At 36.8% G+C, this 26,243-nt stretch overlaps 1 protein-coding gene and 2 long non-coding RNA genes across 10 annotated transcripts in view; 2 read left to right on the top strand and 1 right to left on the bottom strand.

Annotated features, from left to right (window-relative positions):
• The window catches only part of LOC105226625 (afadin), a 61,778-nt gene extending 37,907 nt beyond the window's left edge, over nt 1–23,871 (top strand). For 4 of the 8 annotated variants that reach the window (XM_019990419.3, XM_011205595.4, XM_011205598.4 and 1 more), the window contains 15 exons: nt 6,392–6,579; nt 6,648–6,812; nt 10,329–10,450; nt 10,856–10,910; nt 10,976–11,220; nt 11,614–11,790; nt 12,252–12,717; nt 12,841–13,365; nt 13,434–13,681; nt 13,736–13,854; nt 17,361–17,504; nt 17,661–17,823; nt 19,805–22,214; nt 22,291–22,412; nt 22,478–23,871. In XM_019990419.3, coding sequence (XP_019845978.2) covers nt 6,392–6,579; nt 6,648–6,812; nt 10,329–10,450; nt 10,856–10,910; nt 10,976–11,220; nt 11,614–11,790; nt 12,252–12,717; nt 12,841–13,365; nt 13,434–13,681; nt 13,736–13,854; nt 17,361–17,504; nt 17,661–17,823; nt 19,805–22,214; nt 22,291–22,412; nt 22,478–22,667 — 5,339 coding nt within the window. In that variant the 3' untranslated portion in view covers nt 22,668–23,871. Of the gene's footprint in view, nt 1–6,166; nt 6,187–6,265; nt 6,294–6,391; nt 6,580–6,647; nt 6,813–10,328; nt 10,451–10,855; nt 10,911–10,975; nt 11,221–11,613; nt 11,791–12,251; nt 12,718–12,840; nt 13,366–13,433; nt 13,682–13,735; nt 13,855–17,360; nt 17,505–17,660; nt 17,824–19,804; nt 22,215–22,290; nt 22,413–22,477 lie in introns of those variants that run through there. The other 4 variants (XM_049449154.1, XM_011205599.4, XM_011205596.4 and 1 more) reach the window with 4 other exon arrangements.
• LOC125776542 (uncharacterized) overlaps nt 1–26,243 on the top strand; it is a 148,338-nt gene that overhangs the window by 37,252 nt on the left and 84,843 nt on the right. The window lies entirely within an intron of this gene.
• On the bottom strand, nt 985–26,149 carry LOC125776543 (uncharacterized). Its single transcript, XR_007421797.1, has 2 exons — nt 26,010–26,149; nt 985–1,094 (listed from the first exon to the last, which is right to left on the bottom strand). It is a non-coding gene; the product is annotated as an uncharacterized LOC125776543 (long non-coding RNA).

Genomic DNA, 26,243 nt, shown 5'->3' with positions numbered 1-26,243 from the left:
GTATACCTAAATTTGCTCAAAATCTATTTGCAATGAAAGGTAAATTTTGTTTACATATGTTAAATTTTTTTTTATAGAGTCCTACATACATATATACATATGTGCCCAATAGAATAGTTATAATGTCAAACAGGTCCCACGAGTAACAGTATTTCACCTCAGTGTATTTATGTATGTAGTTCTCTTTACTTTGCACATTACCGTTTGCAAAACTGTGCCTGTTGGACGACACTCGTTGTAGTAAAAGGAGTGTTGTGTTGGCCGCCGACTTTCTTCGCCCACATGAAATGTTGTTTTGGTTATGATTTATCGATTGAATATATGCACTTACCTTTCTACATATACACTTGGGTTTGTATTCGAACAGTGTCGCCGTCGTCTAAGCATAGACACTTGTTGCCATTACAGACTTGTTGTATTACAGACTCTAAGGAACTTCAATTGTTTTGCCGAATTTTTTTATTGTCGGTTATTAATGCCCTTAGATAGATAGATATACATTAAATGCATCACGATTCACACGGTTCACATAGCTTCAGCACTCTGATAAATTCCAGTAACATGCAGCGTGCTATTAAGGCAATGTGATACATATTCGCGTACACAAATCCAAGAGCCTGCTATCTGCAGACCGCTGTGCAGTCTACAATCAACTGACCGGGAATTGCCGGCTCTATGTCGCAAAGCCGGCAGTTTGTACATGATAGCCCATGTTAACAGGTGGTTTTTGAGCCTCCTACAGAATAGCCCAAGTAGCCGGAATTTGTCTCTCGGAAGAGTAATTATACTCTTAATCCTAGTGATGATGTTCACATCCCTTAACAACTTTGTCTGGATGTGATTTGCTCCTTAGTGGTATAGGCCTTAAGGTATTCTGGTCTAGACGCATGAATTTTAGGCATTTTTTAAACTAAGATAAAAAAAATGAAAAACATTTTTACTATCCATTTTTTATATGTTTTTTATTGACATTTTAATAATATAAAAAAAAATTGCAAGAAATAAAACCAAAATTCGTCGAGATACGGGCCGGTGGAGGGGCTTCAAAACAAACGGTGCGTCCTGGTTGACGTTATTTCAACCCCTGTAGAGACCTAAAACCAAAAAACAAGAAAATTCTTCATTAGTAAGGATGTCGTTATCGGGTTGACCATTTTCCAAAAAAAAAAAACAAAGGCGTCGAATTGAAAAAAAAAAAAATTCGACCCGATTTTTTCGACCTTTTCGAATTTTATAAAAATACTTCAAATCAAAATTTTTGGAAATCCAAAGCAGACACGATAGGGCATTGTATAAAGAAGATATATATCAAATTTCAAAGGAATCGGTTCAGTAGAACTTGAGATATCATGTCAACCACCTCAAAAAAAGTAGTTACGAGAAAAACGCGTTCAAAGTTTAGGAGACAATTCTAGTGAACACGGACGCCACGTCACAAAATCGGCTGTATCTCCGAAAATAAGTCGAGTTTTGAAAAATCCTTCCAAGGTCATATTTTTGAAATTTCAAAATAGGCAACAAAAAAAATCGATTTTTTCAAAATCCTAGACCAGAATACCACCTTAACTGAGCGAGTAAGCTGTAACTGAAATCTATATGAGAGGCACTTGCTTACAAACTAATAGGTTGTTCAGACGTTTTTTACATCCCTGCTCCAAAAACGATGTAATCTCGTAAGTTCGGACCACTTTAAAAACCACTTGACTTTCATTTCGGTATTTGCGTTGGAGATTTATCTCTACACTGCGATTTATAGCAAAGACTTTTGCTTGGAAAATGATCGGAAATTGTTCCATAGGTATGGGACTTTTGTCGGTCCTGCGATGCCTGAACCAATGCCTTTTCGCGTTTTCCAGCCGTCAGTGTATCCCTTAGTAATACGTCAAGCATGGAGGCCTTTATTTCTTGAGGCGAGATCACCTTCCCTCTTCCATATCTTTCTGCTGTCATTTGAATCACTGTGTTTGTGTGTTTAGCTGTTTGAATGAAGTGGAGCGGTGTGAATGACTATTAGTGCTGCTGCCCGCATTGTATTCATGGCCTCCTTTAAACAGATGCAGCCAAGTCTTTGCAATTCGATGATGAAGTCCTACAAAAATATTCAATGCCCATGCCACATGTGTAACAATTGGTCTCCAGGATCCATCAGATGATTCTTACAGCCCCAGGATATAGCGGCCAAGCGATTGCACACCATGAGTGCTTTTGTGGATTTGATCATTGTCAAATATTCGGCCGCATTTGTCATCTCGAACTCTCTGCCGCCAAGGTTTAGGGTCCTTTTCATACACTTGCGTGAGACGCATTGTCAAAAGCTAACTTTAAATGTCCGCATTAGATTTTGCAAACATCCCAAAATACTGTTCTTAGAGCCTTTGGCCAAGCTCTATAATACGTCAGGAATTCAGACTTAAGGTGAACAAACACTTTATATATTTCAGAACATGCAATATTATATTATCCTAAATACCAGAATATTTACAAGGGCTCACTTCAAGATCGGCTTAACACATTTTAGTCGACGTAAGAGGCCATCTGTTTGCAGAATATATTTCCACGTGATTTACGAGCCAAGCTTCGTGGACCTTTGCACAGTTAATAATCCTTTTTGTGACCATATTTATTCGTATGTCGTAAGAGAATAAGTTTGTTTCATAAATATGAGGTGTTCAATCGTCGTAACACTTAAAAATTCCCGATATTTTCGAAACACACCATAAAAATCTATTTTAGTAAAAAATAAGCAAATTTGATAACAAAACCATAATTTGACTTATATTTTTGATCTCAATATGTTCTAAATACAAAAGTTTATATAAAAAATTTTAATTATACATTTAAAATCATAGTAACATACGTAATTAAACATTAACTTAATTCTTAAATGGGAGATCTAGAACATGATGTCTTTTAAGTCTAATAGTTTCATTACTATCATATAATAACATGACTGCCAAAGGATTGTCATGATAACTTATCCTGTGCAAATATGCTGAACTAAATCTTTTAATTTCATCTTTAACAAAAGGTATATTCAGGTCAGAATGAATGGCTTTATTTGTTATGAACCAAGGCGCATTTGTAATTAATCTTAGAGTTTTCGGTTGGTATCTTTGTAGAATTTCTATATTTAAATTACAAGCAGTGCCCCAAAGTTGCACACCGTATGTCCATATACATAGGTTTTAGTTTAGATTTATATAATAGTAATTTATTTTCAAGATGTAACTGCGATGTACGTCCAAGTATCCAATAAAGTTGTTTGGTTTTTATTTTTAATTGTTTATTTTTGGCTTGTGTGTGCTGTTTCCAAGTTAATCGTTTGTCCAAGTGCATGCCGAGGTATTTAACGCTATCACTTTTAGGAATAGTATTGCCATTTAAAAGCAATGGAGGGCAGTCGCTTCTCCTTAATGTAAATAAAACATGTACGGATTTAATCATGTTTGCTTTCATTTTCCAGCAATCTAACCAAGTCTGTATCTTGATCAATTCTCTTTGCACTAAATTAGTTGCTTCAATTGGCGTCTGGCTTAACGACAATAGAGCAGTATCATCAGCATAAGTAGCAATTAATACATTTTCAGTTTCAGGAATGTCAGATGTAAAGATGGTGTATAGTACAGGGCCAAGAACGCTTCCCTGTGGTACTCCTGCATTTATGTATTTTATGTCAGACGTTTCGTCATTTATTTTAACATAAAACGACCTGCTTGTTAAATAAGACTTGAGAATTAGATAAACTTGAGAGGAAAATACTTTTTTTAATTTATATAGTAGACCTTGATGCCAAACTTTATCAAATGCTTGTTGTATGTCTAAAAATGCAGCTGAACAATATTCTTTACGTTCTAAAGCATCAATAATGTGATTAATTACACGGTGGCATTGTTCGGGAGTACCATGGTATCGACGAAACCCAAATTGGTGTTCAGGTATCACCTTATTCTCTTTTAGTATTGGCAATCCTCTGCGCAAAAATATTTTGGAGAATAGTGACAACAAACTGATCGGTCTATATGAAGTGATTTCGTTCTCTGATTTAGCTGGTTTAGGCACCAACACAATTTCAGCACACTTCCACTGAGTAGGGAAATGGTTAAGCCTTAAAATGGAATTATATATACATATGTAAGTGTAAGCAACATAATTCCTTTTTTGGTAAGCATTTAGCTACTTTGGCATCAATTTTGTCATATCCTGGGGCTTTCTTGTTAGACAATTTCTCGATTTCAGTACGTATTTCCGCGGGTGTAATAAGCTTCAGTGGTAAAGACATTTGACATGCAATGTCAAGGAATTCTAATATTTCACCATCATTGTTCCTGCCACTGTTATTAAAAGGAGTGAAAGTTGTTTCAAGGTATTTACTAAATGCATTTGCTTTACTTTTATCTGTTCTACACCAAACGTTGTTACTGTCTTTGATAGGTACATTTCTTTTTTTTAGGCCGTTTTATGTATTTTGTAGCATTCCATATCTTATCTTATGGTCTTCATTATTTCTATAATTTAAACTCACAGTATATTCGGAAATCGATTTATTTTTGAAATCAGCTAAAAGCTTTTCTTTTAGCTTCTTTGTGGCTTTGTTTAGAATAGTTTTGTCAGTTGGATTTCTGAATCTGTATGAAGAAAAAGAGCAAATAAAATATATGAAGATCTCAAAAAATGTCTTCAGACACGATGACCCACATAATCAAATAAACGCTGGTCTTACGCTCAAATAAAATATGAAAACACTTACATACATTGTGACAAAGAAAGTACCTGAAAATTGTTAATAAAACGCAAAATATTTAATTATTCATCGATATTTATTTTGTCGCCTTAAAAGTAAGTCCTGCCAGATGTAATACACTTATGCCAACGATTCGTCCAGTCCTCGAAACACCTTTCATAAGCACAAGTCTTCAGCTCCTTTAGCGATGTTTCCTTTATCTCTTCAATCGACTGAAAACGGGTTCCACGGAGCGGCAATTTCAGTTTGGGGAACAAGAAAACATCACACAGAACCAAATCTGTTGAATACGATGGTTGATCGATGGTATTCAACGATCAAGCATGTCAAAGAGACCTGTTTAAGGTACTCTTTTTGAAAAAATATAACGTTTTATCGGGATGAGTCGAGCAAGAATACGTTTCATACCCAAAATCATTCGAACGGACTCGAGAGAGATGTCTAGCTCTCTAACACTTATCTGATGATTTTCATGCAACATATCCTACACTTTTTTAATATTTGCATTAGTTGAAGGTAGTCCAGAACGGGGCATGTCTTCAAAGAACTCTCGACCGTCTTTAAAGACTTGGTACTACATATTCGTAGGTTTGTGTTTTTGATAAAACTGAATCACCAAATCAGCCTTTGCCCACATTCGCAACGAATCCGCACAGAAAACTTAGTTATAAATACAAAATTTTTCAAAAATCTTTGTTGGGACGTACAGACTTAGGCAACTGCTGGAAACAAACTGGTTAACAGTACTCGTCCATATTTGCCATAGTAATAAAATAGGACACTCCTAAAATTTAACAAAATACATTTTTTTAAATATCATATACCCGGGGATTTAGTTAAATTACAATTTCCGAGGACTTTTTTGTCACATTGTACATACAACATGTAAATTTATAAGTGAATATAGATAAAAAATGCATTTGAGTAAATATTCGTCAATATTTGCGAAATTGTTGAACCACAAACAAGCGCAAAATAAAAAGGCACAGAGACTCACATAAAATGTTCTCATATTTCACGGTTTGTTAAACATTTGCCCAAACTGAGAAAAGTTGCGAATTGTGAATTGTCTAGCATTTCACCCGAGACGCTTCAGTAGCCAGTGTGCTTATTGCTGTTGACAGCAATCGAATATAACGGATATTTTGTAAGTGATGTGTAAGTGAAGTCGAAATGAAAGGAAACAAATGTTTCAACAAATACTATAACAGTTCTTATTTTGACACACTAGATACATATGTAAAGCACTTACTCATGCAGCTTACAAATATCAGTTTAAATGCGACGTACAACAATGTAAAGTAATGACACCTGATACATACTTTTACATTAGATACAAACCTAAATATTGCCGGAAAATTAGATGTGCAATTTTCTTCCGAGTTGTGATATATTGAAGCTGTCGGAGATATTTTTGTCTATCTAATTGACGCTAATATTACTTTGTAATTCAAACAAGTGGAATTCTATAGTATTTAACTTAGTCTCTACAAGCAATCAAAGCAAAAAGTTGCTAATAAGATTTGGCGCTGATCAGAAATGAATTTAACTCGTAATAGGCACTGCTTTATGCTATTTTCTTGTTCATAGTTGGAATTAAATAGTCAGTATGAAACATATTGAATAAGACCGATCCTTCTCTCTTTACAGGTTCTATTATGTTCCACGTGAGGCGGCGTCCGGCGGACTCTCAACCACGTCGACGCAAGAAAAAACCGCTAGGTGCTTCAAATGGCGCCAACAGCATAGCCAGCGATCGAGAGGGTGCAGTCTTGGTGGAAGTCACACATAGCGGAGATGGAGGACGTCGCATTAAATTGGGGAGTGACCCAATCGAGGTAAGTTTTTTCAACACTCTCGGTGTTAATATGCTTTTGTCTAAATACTATACTTTTTTTTTTAACAGGTTGGTTCTGCAAACACGAACTCGTTGCAGTTGTTTGGTCCATCGATACAAGCCCGCCATTGTCTGATTTCACTACTGGAGGGTGTTTGCACAGTGACGCCATTGCACACTGATGCATTAACCTTTGTCAATGGCCACCACATAACACAACCAACAATTTTGCATGTGAGTAGCACTTCAAATATACGAACATAAGAATAAAGTGCAGTTCGTTATATTGTACGAGAATAGGTGCACTACACCATTCTCATCTCCTATTAGATTGTAGTTCTAACCCTTTCAGCCCCAAAGGACTTTTTAAATGATGTCAAACATATATAGAAGTTGCTTATAAGCAACTTTGGGGCTAAAAGGGTTAATCATGATCATGAAGTTGATCTATAAGATGTGTATTTTAAAGAAGTTTTTGTGTATTTGACTTTTTAAACGATGTCAAACATATATAGAAGTTGCTTATAAGCAACTTCGGGGCTGAAAGGGCTAATGATTGCAATCGCTTCAATAAGAGCTTAAACGACTTACGTATTTAGAGAATCGTGAAATATTTCAAAATTACATTCTTAATATAATAATATTTTAGTTTGGTTTACCTACCGGTTATTATTAAAAACTAAAAATAATCAAGTTGGATTTAGTATTTCTAAGCAATGACGTCAAAAATTTAAAATTACATAACAAACTCACTCCATATCGTTCTAGCCCCCATATATGAATTATGATAATTTTGGTTTCCCCTGTTCACTTATCTCCGCGCTAGCTACCTAAAAATTCTTTAGTCGCTATACGATAGCTATGAATCTTTCCAACACGCTCTCGAATTGAATAATAATTTTAAGTAATTCGGCAATTACATAATACTACATTTACTGTGCAAAAAAAATAGTGAAAAAGATTTTCATATTGAATATAAGCTAAATAAAGTTAAAAACACGGAGAATAAAACAAAAATGGTTTCTCCGAACACCAATTCGAACCCCAATTCCAGCAAGTCCTGAAGCTTTATATCAATGAGAATGTTGTACACTATTGTCTCTTAAAAATGGTTTTAATTTTATTAAAAGTCATTTGTATCTAATTTTTTCATTCGTTACTTTAATGTTTCTTTTTCACAAAATAAATTAGGGTGGGCCATATAAAATTTTAAATTTCGAAGATAGGGCGTAAAAGATTAAGTGTACCGTTTGCTGTATGGCACGTAGCGCCGTCCTGCTGGAACCAAATATTGTCCAAGTCTTCCTCTTCAATTTGGTTACGGCGGTTGCTTCTACATTTTCGAAGAAAAATGGGCCGATGATTCCACCAGACCAAAATCCGCACCATACAGTGATTCGTGCTGGGTGCATTGGCTTCTCGACGATTACGTGCGGGTTTTCTGTGCCCCAAATGCGACAATTCAGCTTGTTAACGTAACCATTGAGGTGGAAATGAGCCTCGTCCGAAAAGATGATTTTTCGGTAAAATTGACCATCCTCAGTCAAACGATCTTCTGCCCCATTTCGTAAATTTTAGATTTTTTACTGAATATCTGTCACTTTCCGAATGGTATTTGACGTTTCCAATGTCGAAATATAGATAATTCAAATTTAAAACGTTAGATGGCCCACCCGTTATTTTTTAGAAATAGTAACAAATAGTATGAGGAAGTATTTAGTAAAGTAAATTTAAATAATTGTAGTTCAATTAAGGAGATTTTTTTCAAGAATAAACTGTCCTCGCTGTTTTGAATTTTTTATATTCTGCATATGGGTTGGTTTTTCGATTTCTGTCAGGATTTCCTTATGACAACTGCAAAAACCCAATCCACTCTACTGAGAAACTTTCCGATTGTTTAATAAAGTATAGCTTTTTTTGTTTTTGTTTCCCACTAATTTAAGGGGCTAAACCAGTGTAACGCATGAAAAATTAGGCGGTTTTCGTAAAGTTTTTTAAAAGAAAGTACTCAATTGAATTGTTGAAATGTCGTTTCGAGAAAACGCGTTTAAAATTTAATTTATTTATCGTCACCTGAAATGCAAAACAACGTATCATCAAAAAATCCGAAATTGAGTGTCTTTTTGATTACACTTCACTACTTCAAATTACACACATAATATTATATATGTTCAACAATTTCAGGTTCTGCGGTCAGATATAAACCAGTTTTAACCAATATTAAAATTTTGTTTCACTCATGTTCCATTTTATTTCGTGTTTCATTCATGCCACTGTAAAATGTTGTTACGTTATTTTGCATTTCAGGTGACGATATATTTGTTACTGCGAGCGGTCGCTCTTTAGAACGCTGCCATCCAAAAACGATTCAAGATACGATCTTGCCGATTTTACAGAATATGTTTGAAAATATAAACTATTGAAAAAGCAAAAAAAAAAAATATTTTGAAAGTGTCACATTGGTATAGCCTATTAACCTATTATATTATTACACTAATTGGAAGAACTTTAATTTTTTACGTTGCGGAGAGCCTCTCGTTGCAAATACATACATATGTATCTCAATTATCAATAAACGAAATGACAATTTGACAAAAACCTACCATTCACCGAGTGTTAGTTACCAAATTTATCACTTTTTACATTGTGCAGGCAAATCGTTTTCTGTTGAATTTAGACTTTCATTTGGTCATTTAATCTTATATGTATCCAGATACATACATATGTACAACAGCAGTGGATACAGAAAATTTTTATGGGCGGGAGGAAGATTTTCTACAGAAAAAATTTTCATACAACAAATTGTTAATAGATACTGATCTTACTCTGTAAATACTTCTGAAATTGAAATAAAATTATTTTCCGCGACGTCCGTGACCCTCAAAACACCGTCGTGTGTCCACTAGAAGGTTGGCATTTTAATCTTCCTTTTGCTTTTTAAGTTTTTCATTGAAATTTAACGCATGCCGTGCTCCCAAATATGAAAGAGTCATACCCCTAATACCGCACGTAATCACATACGTACGTGCATATATGTATATGTAGGAATGCCATTGTCTTGATTTCAGTTAAAAAGTTGACGTGTAAATTGTGCTAATTCCTTTGTATTTTTGCTTAATTTGGCTTGGAGAGTAAATTTTCGATGCTGTGAAGCTTTAAAAACACAATCAAACATCGGCAAACATGACATGAGACTTAGTCGCATGTTATAAAACAAAACATTAGCAATTGCTTACATTTGTGCATATGTGTGAGAGTGTGTGCATAAATAGCGAACTGTTTTACACAAATTAAAAGTTTGATTATGGGGACCAATTTACTGATTCGTAAAATAAAGTTAATATAAAAGGGGCGTTTATTAGCTAGTTTCATTAATGTGTACAAATGTGTGTGTGACTTGCATCACAATGTGTGCTTATGTATGCGCGGCTGCGTGCGTTTGTAAGTCGCATTCAAATTATGCTTATTCGATTCCGTTTTGTGCTTCGCTTTACTTTTGTTGACCTGTCGAATTGTTGATGCAACAACACGAGCGACTGGCGTTCGCGATGATGTGAGCTTGAACGCCCCTCATTTAGTCTGAAATGTGAATTGGTGAATATCGGAAGCTGTGCGCCATGCAGCCTTTCTCATATTTGAATGTAATTAATTTCTCCGCTTAGCATTTAACCTATTATCTTCGATAATACGAACCCTAAGAAAGTATTTAATTGAGACTGGTTATTGTTATTGTTTTTATTTTTCTTTTAGAACGGCTCTGTCGTGATGTTTGGACGTGTGGCCTCATACAGATTTTTGGACTCACCAACCGACGGACGCTACAACCTCGCTTTGTCGCAATCACAGCTGGACTCAGCCTGTCTTTACGAAAGGTTAGTGCGTCCAATGTGAAATTTTACTCTTTTTGCCTTTTGTAAAAAGTATTGTGTGAATTCATTGTTGATGTTTAATGTTGTGTGCATTCCTTAAACATTTAATGAACTTTGTAAGCCTACGAATGGTCGCTTTAATTTGTTCTTTTTCATATGTTGTTTTATTTTATTTTATATGTTTTTAACTTATTTGTGATACCTTTGAAACATATTTTTGAATTTTTTATTGTTGTTTTCCCACTAAACTTCTACGACCTCGCACATTCTTTTTAATATCAACTCCCACTTCACTCAATCACTTAAATTAACACACACACATATACATGTAAAACTTGCTGGTATAAAATCGTTCGAACTTACGCCCAACAACGGCAACAACAAATGTGCAACAATTGCAATTCACAGTCGTTCACCAACTTCGCCCGGCTCCTGGAACGATGATGACGGCGCATTAAACTCAGTAAGTATGCAAGAATGAAATTCAAAATGCGAAATATGAAATGAAAATTTCTACCGAATCACTAGGCAAACAAGAACGAAAGTGGTGGCACCAGCAACAATAGCGGAAATGGCAGCGGAGGTGGAGGTATGAGCGTCACAGAACAATCGTTAGGTATGCGGGATCAAGAAGAAAACAAAATGCGCTCAGCTGATCCTCTCAGTCACACTAGCAGCGCGGCCTTCGACGGCCAAAGTATTGAGGGTAATTTGGAAAATGAAACCAAATCCATTTCAAGCTTAAAGTCGGGCGGCTCCAATAGCCAAGAAAGGTAATTTGATTACTAGCTATTTTAACAAATTTAAGATAAAAGCTTTTCAATTCTCTTTTTCAAATTTTGGAATAGCCAGCAAAATACGGAGTTTATTCAAGCAAAAAAGCTGAAATCGACAGAACTCGAATTTTCAAGAGGCATAAAAATAAACACATACATTCTTTTTTTCCAATCAGTAACAGCTAAATTTACCGTTAATATATATGTTTGTGTTGCTCTCATAATTTCAGTTCCGTTTTGTTTTGAAATTTTCTTTTAAACCAAAGTGCTAAAACCACATTCGTTGCCAAATCATAATTTTAATAAACAATCATTTCGTTTTAATAGAATGTAAATACGTTATACAACAACATAAAGTTTAAGATTTGTGTTTACATATTCTCTTCACAGATCCCCGAAAATGACCGGTAGTTCGGAGAATCAAGGCCAGGAGGCAATTCTACCCGCCGTCTTAGAATTTCCTGAAACTCATCAGGAATTATTCCTTAGACACATCATAGGCGAATTGGATGTGAATGCGCCGCATTTCAAGCTGGCGCCAGTGTACTCTCTGTATTTATGTGCCAGGTAAAACAGTACATACTTTTTAAGAGTATTATTTTCAATACAATTTTCTGCATGAATTGACTTGTGAAGGCACTAACTTTAAATGGGCTTCTGTGTGTAGCGTTTGTGCCCAGTAAATGTGTAGTAATTCATATGTATTCGCATCTATGTGCTTTCAATTCAATTCTCGCTTAAATTTACTACTTCATTTGAGTTCACGAGATCCTTATGGGGATTTAGAGTGCACTGAATATACACCATAAAAGAAAATTACCAGAAAATTGTCAAGTATGTTAAATAACAGTAAGTAATAGTATAGAAATCTATAATAGAGTGCGAGAAACATTTTCTCATTAATAATGGCGAAGTTGAAATGCCTTCTTGGAATCAAAGAAGCAAAAAGTGCTATATCTATCACATGTTCTCAAATTATGTATAAGTCTAGAAATAAACGCGTAATTAACGACTTATTATTGCTTTAGATATCGTGCATCGACCCACTATCGTCCCGAACTACAGCCCACAGAACGAGCCCACAAATTGACAATATTTCTGCATCATGTGGCCAATTTGATTTACACCGTTGTACAGGAACAATATTCGGATCCACGCATTCTGGCTTTTTGGATGGCCAATAGCTCGGAGTTCTTACACTTCCTGAAATCGGATCGTCATATTAGTGCGTTTAGCGTTCAAGCTCAAGAAGTACTAGCCGAGAGCGTGCAAACTGCGTTTCGAAATTTGGTGAATTGTTTCCGTTTGGAATTGTCGCAGACCTTGAATCAGTTTCTCTCGGAAACCATCGATCACGACTCGGCTGCGGGACTAGTACTCACTGTACTGGGATCCGCAATGGCTTTGCTGCGCCGTTGCCGCGTTAATGCTGCACTAACAATTCAACTTTTTAGCCAGCTTTTCCATTACATCAACGTGATTTGCTTTAATACGGTGAGCAATGAAAGTTTGTTGACCCCATTTTTATTTATAATAAATTGTATATAAGATTAAAGCATGTTTTAACAAAGAATTGCCGTAAAATAATTAATCACGGTATGGCTTATGTGCTTTCAGATTGTGGCCAATTCTCACATGTGCACAGCGGAATGGGGGAAGGTTATGTCAGAACGCCTCCAACTTTTGGAGTTATGGGCTGAACGTCAAGGACTGGAACTGGCGGCTGACTGTCACCTGGCAAAGATCAACCAGTGTGCACAGTTTCTCCAAGCACCCAAATCGTCCGTGGAAGAGATACAACAATTGGCTTGTTCCTGCTTCCGTTTGAACTCTTTGCAAATGTCTGCATTGCTGCAGCAAGAAAAGATACCAAGAAATTTAGTAGATACTGCAATAAGAATGGCCGAGTCGGTGGCGGACGAGCTTACGCGTTCGGACGGTCGAGAGGTGCGCTTGGAAGAATCGCCAGAATTGCATTTAGCTTTGCTGTTACCCGATGATGGCTTTAGTTGTGATGTTGTACGTGGCATTCCGTCCGGTTTGGTGGATTTTTTGAATCCACTACAACAACAAGGCATGTGTCGACTGGCTGCGCAGCCAACTTCAATTGGTTTGTGGACTGTCTACATGCACCAATTCAATGTAATTTTTCTATAAATTAGGAAAACTTATTTATGCAACTATTAAAATTTTTTGTGCAACCACTTTAGGCCCGTTCTTCAAGCGCCATGTCCAATAAATTGCCGCAACCTGAGGTACAGGTAATAAAGCTGCACAAGAACGCCAACGGCATGGGCTTGTCAATAGTAGCAGCGAAAGGCGCAGGCCAGGAGCGTTTAGGCATATATATCAAGAGTGTTGTGCCTGGCGGCGCGGCTGATGCCGACGGTCGTTTGCAAGCAGGAGATCAGCTCTTACGCGTTGACGGCCAGAGCTTGATTGGCATAACTCAAGAAAAGTAAGGATTTTATTTCAAAGTTTTAAACTCGTTTCTAATCATCGCATTTTCCAGAGCGGCTGATTACCTGGTTCGCACTGGTCCTATAGTCACTTTGGAGGTGGCTAAACAAGGCGCCATTTATCACGGTTTAGCCACTTTACTACAACAACCAAGCCCGGTCATAGCGCGCGGTAAGTCCAGGAGATGTACTTCATGTTTATAACCTAGTCAAGGTATAAATATAGTTGCGTGGCTTATAATATCCGTAATATTAATGAAATGAGTTAGTTATCTGCTATGAACTTAGTTTAAAACACATGCCAGTAAATACGTAATTCGCTATAACGTTATCAATAACAATGAATGCTAATGGCTTTTTTACTAAACTACTCCCTTACATGCTGCCAATTACAAAAAAAAAACAATTTTCGCAACATTTCAACAAAATTAATAATGTCTAACATAACAAACCGTAAAACTAATCAGAGCCGACAGCTTCGGCATCTACGGCGGTGTACCACGACCAGCGCCGCCACTCGATGTACAATAATCGCTACTTCGCTTCGGCTTCCGACGACAGTCTAAACCGCAGTCGACGTGAATCTTTAGTTTACGTGCGTTCATCATCCCCACCCATGCGCCGCTTGAGCGCATCCTCGCTGCAGGAGGAACTTTGTGCTAGGGGTCACCAACTACACATCGACCCACGTTATCGCGACACGCGCCCAATTGCACGATCGGTCAGCAGCCTTTATCTCTCTAATGAGAACAATTTGAACAACGTCCAAAATAACAATAATTATTTTCATAACAGTCCAGTGCGCCAACGCACCAATAGTACAGTGAACACTAGCACACCGCCGCCGTCAATATACATAGAGGAGTACACGGATCCTGATCCAGATCCAGAAAACGCCCAGAAACGATCCTCCAACGATTCATTCGCAAACTTATCCTATACTGAGGCTCATCAACCACTCAATGAAGACGGCATAGCTTCAGTAGCCGATTCAGATGACATTCCATTTATTGATGATGGTTCACCCACTGAAGATGTGCCCACTTATGTACCAGTTCCAAAAGAAGTTCAACAATCGCAGCTACTTCAACGACTAGAACGGGTACCGAAACCACCGCCTGGCATCATAAGTAATGTACGACGCAATGCTCCTGGTTACCGCAAGACAGTAAGTTTCGATTTGGAAGAGACGAAAGCACGGAGACGTGACAGCATTTCACTGGATCGCGGAACGGGCATTAACCGCAAATTCCATACGCACGACGCCATAAGTAAATTCGCGCGTGCAGGCATTGATAGTAATCGTGCTTCCTCTGAGTCGTTAGACAAAAACGAGCGAGAGCGTATACCCTTAATACAAAAAATAAGACGAGAACTGAACTCGCATCGTTCGACCTCCGGTAGCATAGCAACCAGCACTAACTCCGGCAGCGGTTCCAACAGCAACCGCTCTTCAAATGAGTCCATTGAAAAAATGCCATTGATAACTAAACCCATTAATGATTTAAATATAAGTAGTGCAACAACAACGCCAACACTAATAACGACCACCATACGACCTAAGCGAGAATTAAATGCCATTCGTGCTACCTCCGGTGGCGGACTCAGCGGTAACCAACAGCGCACCAACATAAGCAAAAGGTCTGCCCCATTGCACAATCCCACCAATCTTGTAAATATCACAAACACTTCTGTTTCAAATTCAAAGCCCGTTTCCGTTTCCCGCACTTCTGATATACCATTCCATCTAAGAACGGGCGGTAATCCAACGACAGCAGCCAAAACCAACACAGTTGTTACTATAAAAGTTCCTAGTGTATGCGAAATTGAAAGTTCCTCTGAAACTGTCCATAACTACTGTCCAGTGCGTTCACATAGCCATGCAAACATACATTTCCCAAATTGTCCAGACAACACCGATATGGATACATCCCCAACATGCCATATTCACACCACCACACTTACCGTTTCTCAAGGTCGAGAGTTGAATTCACAAAAGAATGAGGTGGATCACCTACACAAGTTCAGTAAACCGTTTGGAGAGGGGAAAGTGCGTGAGATGACTGCATTTTTCGAACGTAACCAAACATTTGATGCCACTGGACACCCCAGAGAAGCCTATTCTGGCTTGTCCAACGCTTTTTCGAAATCAGCATCGTATTTATATCCACCCAAAGCTGCTACATCGCCCTGCAAGACGAAGAAGAACCTCAGCAAACAAGAGCAATTTGACATTTTACAGCAGCTAAAGGAATGGAGTTTGCATGGCAGTAGTGGCAAAGATTACCAAATAAATTTACAAGATAGTTCTTTTCGAAATAATTTTGAAAACGAAACCAAACAACGAATTACCGAAAATATTAATATTAATACTCAAAACAACTCAGAATCTAATGCACCTACAAATGTAATTTCTGCACCAACGTTACTAACACCAGAATCAGAGCTATCCATTAGCACCACTTTTACCTGTGATTGTCCTTGTTGTGCCAATTGTAAGAAAAAAATCGTTTCAAATATCTCAGACCCTAACGAAACCACCCCAGAAAATGCCAAATCATCAATAGGCCCAACGACTCCTTCTTTCAAATGCTACGACAGTTGCCCCAAAACCACACAAAGCCAGTTGAAGCGACAGCACAGCGTTATGTCCACTGCGAAGGGTAACACAGTGCGTACGGTGAAGCGTAATCAAAAAGAGCATCGGAATTCCGATGGAACGAAGCTCTCTTTAACGCTGGACTTGAAAGCAGGTAAAAGCACCGCTGCCACTACATCAACAACTGCGACAACTGAATATATACATTGTCCACACTCAACGACACTATCAAATAAGGAATTATCGGAAGACGAAGTTGATGATGCAGCCGTTGAAAGCTGACCACTTAGTGACTAAAGGTGGTGACGACATTGACCTGTTAGAAACGTAGTTTTTGCTTTCGTACGTACCAATTGGATGCCTACTTGAAGAAAGATCCAAAAATTATTTTTATTTATTCTTTAGTTAAAGCCATTAAATACCGATCAAAACAACATTTATATTGGCAACACTCGGATTGGCATCCCATTGGTATACAAATATCCTTACACTCTGTAGAGGTTTCTTGATGATTCTTTGATTGATTCATTTGTAGGACTTAACTATAACTTTTATTTAATTTAATATTTTTTTCATTCGTATTTTGAGTCAATATGTTTGAACGGACGTACATTAAGGACTGGCTCAAATAAAAGAAGCCACCTTGATCAAACACTTTTGAATAATCTTGCATATAACACTGATTTAAACCTTTCTTTTTATTTGTGTAAATTCTTTCTTGTATTTATTTATTTAGAAATGCCACATTTGCACGACTTTTTTATATCACATACATATAGTATAACTGTAAATGCACCTCTCAAGCTTTTGTACAACTAATTGCAAATCTCAAAATTTTAATAATCCACTTGTTTCCTTTTCATATCTAATATTCGCCCATAACAACATCCGCATAACACACCACTCCATGCACCACCAAAATCGAAAATTATAAATGATTGCTTACTTAATTGGTTCCGATGCACGCTCGCTGCTGTGGCGTTTGCCCCTAATTAAACCATTATGAAATTGTTTGTGCGGAATGTACATATAACCTCGCTGTCGTCGTCGGCTCAATCGTACGCCTCATGCAATCACAGGTAACCGCCGCATGTCTGAACGTGACCTTTCAAGAATGGGCGTAGCCGATTCCAAAAATGTTGGCCCTCTCATACCCAATAATCATTTATCAAATAGTAAATCAGTACCAGCACTACACCATCACACCGGAAGTGGTACTATTTGTAAGTCAAAATTAACACATTTACCTTTTTTAATATAAAATAAAAAAAAGTTACTTATTTTACAAAATTTTCATTTGATTATAAATATACATTATTAGTCATAGTTACAAACTTCTAAAATACGCAAGCATTTAATAAGTGTTCTCTATCGTTTAGCCATGAATGCTTCGAAATCACGCAGCACCCACAGCCTCATCACCAATCCCAACAGCAACTTCACTGGCGGCGTCAACAGCCTAAACAACAACGAGCAGGGCTTCTATCAGAACTTAAGCGTTTACCGTGCACAAAATCAAAGTCAACCGATTTTAGCCGAAAGGTGAGACTTCCCAATTCAACTCAATTAAACTCAGTACGATTTTAAATCCGAAAAATATCTCAATACAACAGTTACAACTTGAGGTCTGCTTGATTTAAAGCATCACTGATCGAGCTGAGTTCGAAAAAGAGCGATTCGATTCAATAAATATATATTCTTGTTCACCTTGTATACAATACTAATATTTTCTTACTGTGTTGCACATACATACATATGTACATACTTTTACATTCACGTACTACATAATTTGTATATACACAAAGCTGCTAGAAATGCAACGGACTCAATAACAGAGAGTTTCAAAGTCATGTCTTGATTAATGAAGAAACACTTTATTGCATTACATGATCTCACAATATTTTATGCACCTAGTTGGTGGTTTAATTTGGAGGTTCATATGCACATTGACCGGCAGCGGCAGCACTTAAGCCAAGTAGTTTTATTTGACTCACTAAAGAACACGATTCAAGATTTGTTTCGCATACTTCAGACTTGTTTTAATATTGTGATGGTCTCATATGACAAATTAGAATGAAAATTAAAATACAAATATTTCGATTTATAGAATTTAAGAACTTTAAAACTTTCAGTAGGTTATTGAAAGCGTAAGACTTGCATACTGTTCGAAATTAAGGGGTTACGTTTGTTGGCATGGAAAAAGCATCGGAAGTGCAGCCCGCCTCTTTGAATAACTGGTATAGTCTGTTCGATTTGCTTCTCTTTAACGTTTGGTGATATATAATAATATATCATCCAATAATGCAAAGCAGAGTTTTGGGCAACTTTCATTTTTTAACGCTTTGGCAAACAACACCTCGAAAAGCAAAACGTGGATTCTCACAAAGTATGGATTGTCAAGCAAAGCAAGGAAAGTCACACACGACACGATCTGTCATTAATTTTCTTCCAGCTTTTGAAAGTGAAAGCCGTGGTCCAAATGTCTGTCATAACTCGAATCGCAGTCATTATTGATTTGTGATTAAGTAAATTGAGAACATGTTATACATATCTATACTGAAAATATTTATTTTTCAGAATATTTCACAAAATGTAGCTTATTACATCGTTTTTAAATATTACCAAAAAAAAAGTTAACTTCTGTTGCATCTATAACACCCTTCACAAATAAAAAGACATACAAGAAATTGAATTTAATAGGTCCGTTTGTATGGCTTCTATATCTAATAGTGGTCCGATATCGGCGGTTCTTACAAATGAGCAGCTTCTTGAGTAGAAAAGGACGTGTGCAAAATTTCAATTCGATATCTCAAAAACTAAGGAACCAGTTCACCTATATATAAAGACAGACGGACTTGGCTAGACCGACTCAGCTCTTCATGCTGATTATTTATATATAATTTTATATTATATACATACTTAATATACTCTATTCCGGGTATAATAAGATCAACTTGGAGCCAAGAACTTTACTTTTTCGTCACTTGCATTTTCATTTAGACAAATGGAGTTTCTCTTAATGGGCACTTACCTAAATTTATTGAACTGTTTAGATATCATTCCATTGCTACGACTGCCACATCTTTGTATCTTCATAATTAAAACGTACACAAATTTAATTCCTTAACAACATCCTCAAATTTATTTTGGAAATGTTTTCAACCGGTCGTAGAAACTAGGTAAATCGAAGTAGTGCAATTCTTCCCTTTCTCCGTTCTTTAAGAAGTTGGACTAAAGGTAATTAACGTTTTTCCAAACGCTATTCAGGGTGCTATATTTATTCTTTCTTAAAAAAAATATATTAAAAAACGGAACACAACTTTTTTACTTGAGGAACTAGTTATGGGGTTAGTCAGAAGAGTAATTTGTAATAGACCTGAGATTCCAATGCATATTTATGTACTCAAAGATGTTGATGTATATTTCTATATGTGATAGCATTCGTTTTTACAGGCTTGTATGCACATATAGTCTTTACACTTTAATAATATTTTGTTTTGCTTCACATTTCTGCCTCATTCAGACCGTCAATGTCGCTTCATTCCGCAATGAGCACCCACAATGGAAACTCCTCCAACAACGGACCAAATCCAATACTGTCACCAGCAAATGGAACCACGTCAATGCACCACCCAGCATTTACATCGCAACAACAACAGCAACTGCAACACTCATCAATAACTTCCCCAACAGGGTCTAACAACATGCCACCGACCCGCCCAGCGTCCGCATATTATCACAATGCCAACACAGTGCCATCGACAAACAACAATCAACTGCAACAGAGCTTGGCAGCACAACAACAACAGCAATTTATGCACCACCCACACAATATGAGTGCAAGCAGCAGCAATTTGAACAGTGGCAACATGACAGCAGCCACCCTTCAGCAGTACCAGCAGCAGCAGCAACAACAACAACATCATTTGTCACAAATGCCGCCACATTCCTCATTGACGATGGGAAACCGATCGAGAAGCACACAAAATTTCAATCGCGATATGCAAAATCAGCATAGCCTGCGTATGCAACAAATGATGGCGCCGTCAATGCCGAACATCAGTGGTTTATACCAACAACAACACATGTCAGCCAGTCAGAGCATGCAGAATGTAAATATGAGCGGAGTGGACACAGGTATTGCGTATCAAAATGGCGGCGGAGCTGATACTTTTATGCCACAGCCGCATCAACAACAACAACAGCAGCAGCAGCACTCACCAGCTGGTCAAACACTTCGTCGCAATCCACGTCACGAGTTAATGTCGCAGGCTGGCGGTGAAGGTGCGCAACATTCGCCCAACCCAATGCAACAGCAAAACTTTGTATCGTTGCCGCCGAAACCGGGTAGCATGCAACAAGTGTCCCCGATGAAGCAACAGCAGCAGGCCCAACAACTGCCTCCCACAGCACCGAAACCACACCCAAATCGCTTGCAACAACAGCAGTATATGCAGCACCAACTACAACAACAACAAGGTCATCAGCAGCACCATCCGACGTACCAGCAGAGCCTTGAGGATAAACCTCCACTGCCGCCAACAGCGACACATCCACTTTTCAAACCCACGCAGCAGATAACACCGGGCATGAATTATGTTGCCAGCTCCATAGATCCACCCAAAGGTGGTTATGTGCCAGTGTCATCCACAGTAGCGGCACAAAACCAGAAAAACTTCATGGGTACCAATCCGTGGGAACGTGAGGAGCGTGAAAAGGAGGTTGAAATTCGACGGGAGCATATACGTCAATGGCGAGAGCAACAAATAGCCGAACTCTCGTCCTTACCACAAAGAACACCGCAACAAGAAGAACAGTTAAAGACTTTAATTCTGGAACGTGATTTTGAAAGGCGCGCGCAGGAGGTAGAAGAACATGAGGATGAGAGTGAAACTTCGTATGAAAAAGAAAATTTGCAAGAAGCTTACCGCCTACAAACAAGCTCTTTACAAAATCCGCTGGTGATTTTCAGACAAACAGAAATTAAAAATTCAACCCTCTCCGACAATGTAGTAGGTGGTTCTAATAGCGCCTCCGGATCTTTAGACGCATCGCCGTTATCATCAGCGCGCAATTCAGCAGCTGGTGGATCAGATGTGGCACCGGTTCAACAACAACAACAGCCACCACCTTTGCCGAACAATCCACCCCCACCGGTTGGAGGCAATGCGACAACCGTGGTGCAACCTAAAAGTATTTTGAAGAACAACCGTTATGATAGCGGCAACGGTACGGCACCATCATCGCCATCCAAATCGCAAAAATCCACGAGTTTCGCAGACGATAGACATTTACAAACTGAGCACCCCATTTCAAGTTTGGCCAAGGATATTTCGCAATTGTCAGTAAATAGCCTAGGTTCTACTGGCGGCCTCGCATCCACCTCGGGCGCTGGCACCTCTCCACCACACAATGCCAGTGTAGACAATTCAGCAGTTCCACCGCCTCCACCACCAGAACGGAACAGCTCGTATCTCATAATGTCACAACAAAAATTACGCAACTCTTCCATCGGACTACTAAAGACCGCCACAAGCAATTCCGCTGATTTGCTCAATCAGAATCAGAACTTGGTGAAGAAGGCTAATATGATGAATAACAATGCTATAATCAATAATAATAATAACAACAACAACAGCTTGAATTCGCCCACATCAGCAGTGGCTGCGAACAGCACGGCGGTGACCAGCAACAATATGACTCAAATTTCCACACCGGAACTGTCGCCATCAGGCTACCTGAGCAGCAGCACCAGTAGCAACATGTTGTTGCGGGATAATAAGCGTGTCTCATTCCATGACGAGGAGAACAACTACACGGGCGGTTCGCAGTTGTATGGAGCAAGCGGCACAGGGTCGTCTTCCGACATGTACGCAACAAATGTCGACAACCAAATGCCTCTAGACCTGGATGCCATACTAGAGGATAGGAACGTAAGTGATTTGGAATCAATGACTCCTCCTAAACCAAAATTGGTTCTAATTCGCAAAAAAAATATTTTCATTGTAGCATCGCGCGCGTATGTTCGACAACACGGTCTTAGAAGCAATGCCAACTTCACCGGATTCTATTCTCTGGAATACAACAGTGCAATCCACTCCAGGTGTTATTGGGGCACAAGAAGTATACAGGTAAATGCTAAACTCTAATTATATATCGAATAAAAAAATATCTAAACGGTCTCCCAATTCTAAAGGGATCCCCGCCAACGACGACTTGCCGAAAAACAGCAGCAACAGCAGCAACGCAGTACCGAAGCTGTCCCAGAGAAATTGTCGTTCAAAGAGAAAATGAAAATGTTTGCCTTAGAATCGGGAGAGGACAACACGCCTAAAGACAAACTGAAAATCTCACGAGCACAACGAGACATCGACGCTGTACACTGACTTACAAGCCCCTAACACCACTCATACACCAACAAATGTACACAACACTAGAATATGCTTAAGTAAAAGAAAACCAATAATAACAATAAAAAAACGAATTTGCTAAGCAAGGCAATAATTTATAATATTATGTAATAAATAAACGCAGAGTAAATATTTAACCGAAGAAGCAGACGAATGTGAAATTGAATTCCTTTTGAATGAAGAAAGAAACAATATGTTTATTTAGTTTTAGTTCTTTAACCTTGTACACAACAAACATTTAGTAGTGCATTCGTATATAATAAAAAATCATAATTATTATTGTGCATTAAGTGAAATGTAAAGTATTTTAATTGAGTAGTCGATACTAAGAAAAAGTTAATTCAATAATTTTTCGTATGCGTAGTTATTAGCTTAAGATCGATAAAGTATGAAATGCAAATGAATTTGACACTCGAAATATTTACCTACAAACTTTTATTGAAAATAGGCAATATCCCTTACCACGAACATATGTATGTTTATTCGTTTCGAAACTGAAGCAGTGAACTCAAGCGACAACAAACGTACTTTTTTATAACTAAATTTATTAAAAATAATTATTGTCATATTATACACCGTACGACAGCTTGCGTAAATGTCAGTAATAATGCAAATATAACTCAACATATATTTTATATCCGTTATTGAAAGTGTATATTTTCGCAAGCTGAAAACCCAGAAATGCATTAACAAATACAAAAAAGGAACTCGAAACGGGTTTCTTTTCGATGAACTATGGCTTTAATGAAGAAATCATGAAAGAGGGAACTTATTATGAAATTTATTGATTGTAAAAAAAACTTCTAACAACAAAAGTAATATATTTATATATACATATTTTAGTGATGTGTGTAAAAATCGCAATGCTAAATTGTTATATTCGAATAAGTCACTAAAAACACATATGAATTTACAATATATAGATAAAATTAATTAACGTGCATTCCAAACTCGTTCTCTGTACTAAGAAGCTTGTATAAGGAATTTTGAAGTCAACTGCAATGCAACTCTAATTGAAGATTTCGTTTATTGAAATTAAAATGTCCAAACCATTTATGTATACATTTTGTAATAAGTATTCCGGTAGTTACACGTAAGCTTGAAAAGTTCAAACATGAACACTATGTTAATAACATTAAAATAAATCAAAATATATAATATTTCACAAGAAAACTTATAACCGTTCTTTGTAAAAACTTTGAATCTCCACCAATGACTAAAAAGTCTTCTGAATTTTGGACGATTTATTAATTACTTTATTTTAGAACGCCATATATAATTGCATCTCTACATATTTACCATTTTTGACTTCTTTAGACATTTGAAATCGCTGCACAACCGAATTTGCCTTGAACACAGACTCAAGACAAGAAAAATATACGCGACAAGGTATTGATTCTACTAAGAATTAATGCTACTAATAGGCATTCGTTTAATTTGATTGCAGCTGAAAATTACGTTTCTGATACATTAAATTAATAATTTGTTGTCATTGCATATCATCGCAACAAGTACTTAAACTACTTTTTGAATTCACTATCTTATTTCATATACAACTCCTAGGAAATAAATTAAAAACTTCAATTGGTACAACAAGAAGACCGTGAAATGCTTTAATCTTAAAATATAGAAAAAATTAATATTTTGAACATTTTACTAAAACTTTACATAACCTTAAAATTAAGTAAAAATATATGATATTTATGTATGTACAATATATGACTAGCTGGTGAAGTTCGTTTACTCATGCTTCCATTCCTGAACACTAAACGTTAGAGTATGTGTGGAAGAGTAAATGTTTATGAAGGAATTCAGGCAAAGCCTACTCCCGAATGCTTTAAAAAAAAACGAAAGAATTTATTAAAAGAAAAAACTAAAATTAACAAAAGTTGGGTATTTTAATACAACCAAAATCCCAAATTCTGAATTGGCATATGATATGTAAGGATAGATTTACCTTCTTAACAGTTACACAAACAGAAGCAAAAATATCTAACGAAGCAGGGGAACCGTAAATGGTTATATAATATTTAACAATCCGACTTGAAGATATAAAGAGAGAAAGTTTTTGAACTCGCTGAATATGAAATTAATTAGCTTTAATTAATATGTCAAAAATAATATTGAAATAACAGTAGTATGTAGTAAATGTGTCTTTATCCTTTTTGAACTATAGTAGAAAAATTCAAACTAAAGTATCTTGAAAAACTAATTGACACTATGCACATTGTTGAGAAAAAATATCTTAGAATAAAGTGTTCTAGCTTAGTTTTAAAAAGCATAATTAACGACTAAAATGTGTTCTTACTAACCTATACATTCATAAAAATTATTTAAATTGCACTGATATTGCAAATATTGTTATTATAGTGGCAGAAAATGGTGCCGGGCACAGTACTCGGCCGAATAAAAATTCGTGTCCGTTCCGGTTACTTGCAATTCAACTTCATACAACCCAACTCTTTTTCGGTATTATGAAGCTCAACTATTTACTGTCGAAGTTTCATTGGTGTTGTCAACCTAAAAATGAAGATCTGTAGGAAAAATTGGGATTTTTGAGGTGTCCAGATTTCGAATTTGAATTCAAAAGTACAGCTATTTTAGTAAATGGTGGTGGTTTGACCTTTAAACTCTTGAAGACAGCACGAAAAATCCTACATGTTTTTTTATTTTTTGGTTTTAGCAATTCAAAATTAATAAGAAACAGCCTCTAACATCACACTCGCGAAATGCCTGCAAACTAGTATAATTAAACAGCTGAAAATGTTTAAACGAAAAATCAAAACAATTCAGTTAAGCTCTTGTTCACGAAAATGTGAATGATTATTAAAATGAGCATTAGTTTTGATTTAAACTACGATGACTAAACTGTTGGGGCCAAAACTGATGTACTGTGCATAAGAAAAAGTCTTCGTGATCCCACAAATGATTGTAACTTTCTACCACCAAGTAAGTCAAAGTTTTATTGACAATTAAATGGATTTTAAAAAATATTTTTTGGCGGATTCGAACTTACTTTCGTTTGATTAAGAGGTATTTTGGATTTCATTAAAGAGCGTTTTCTCAATGTCTTCTTAGTAGATGAAACACAAATGACTGAAGAAGAGTGAAAAGTTTCAAACATTTAATTTTATTAAAAATTATATTCCTAGGAATAGTAGATGGTATCGGCTCTTTATATTCGAAACACTTCCCACGGTTCATTAATTTTATTTTTAATCAGCCCTATCACGCCATCCAATTTTTCACCTTCCTATGTATTTGGACAAATTAAATGAATAAATAGATAGTTTAAATATAAATAAAATATTTTTTTACCCAGTTTCCATTTTTTTAAATACTTTTCTTAAATAAACGCAGTAAAGTTCTTTTTTTTTAACTCATCCATACTGGCGTAGATTTGAAAACCGTTTTCCAAAAAAAACGTTGAACTTTCTACTTTGGATTTAATGAAATTCAATTCATCTAGTATACTATATCGAAAACTCGAAATAGAAATCCCTGAAGAACCGATTATTTTTATTAAAACTATTTCTTAGAATGCAGTTACAA

The sequence above is a fragment of the Bactrocera dorsalis genome, chromosome 2 (assembly GCF_023373825.1).
Source record: "Bactrocera dorsalis isolate Fly_Bdor chromosome 2, ASM2337382v1, whole genome shotgun sequence".
NCBI lineage: Eukaryota > Metazoa > Arthropoda > Insecta > Diptera > Tephritidae > Bactrocera > Bactrocera dorsalis.
Note: the sequence above shows the minus strand (reverse complement) of the source record. Positions and strands in the feature narration are given on the sequence as shown.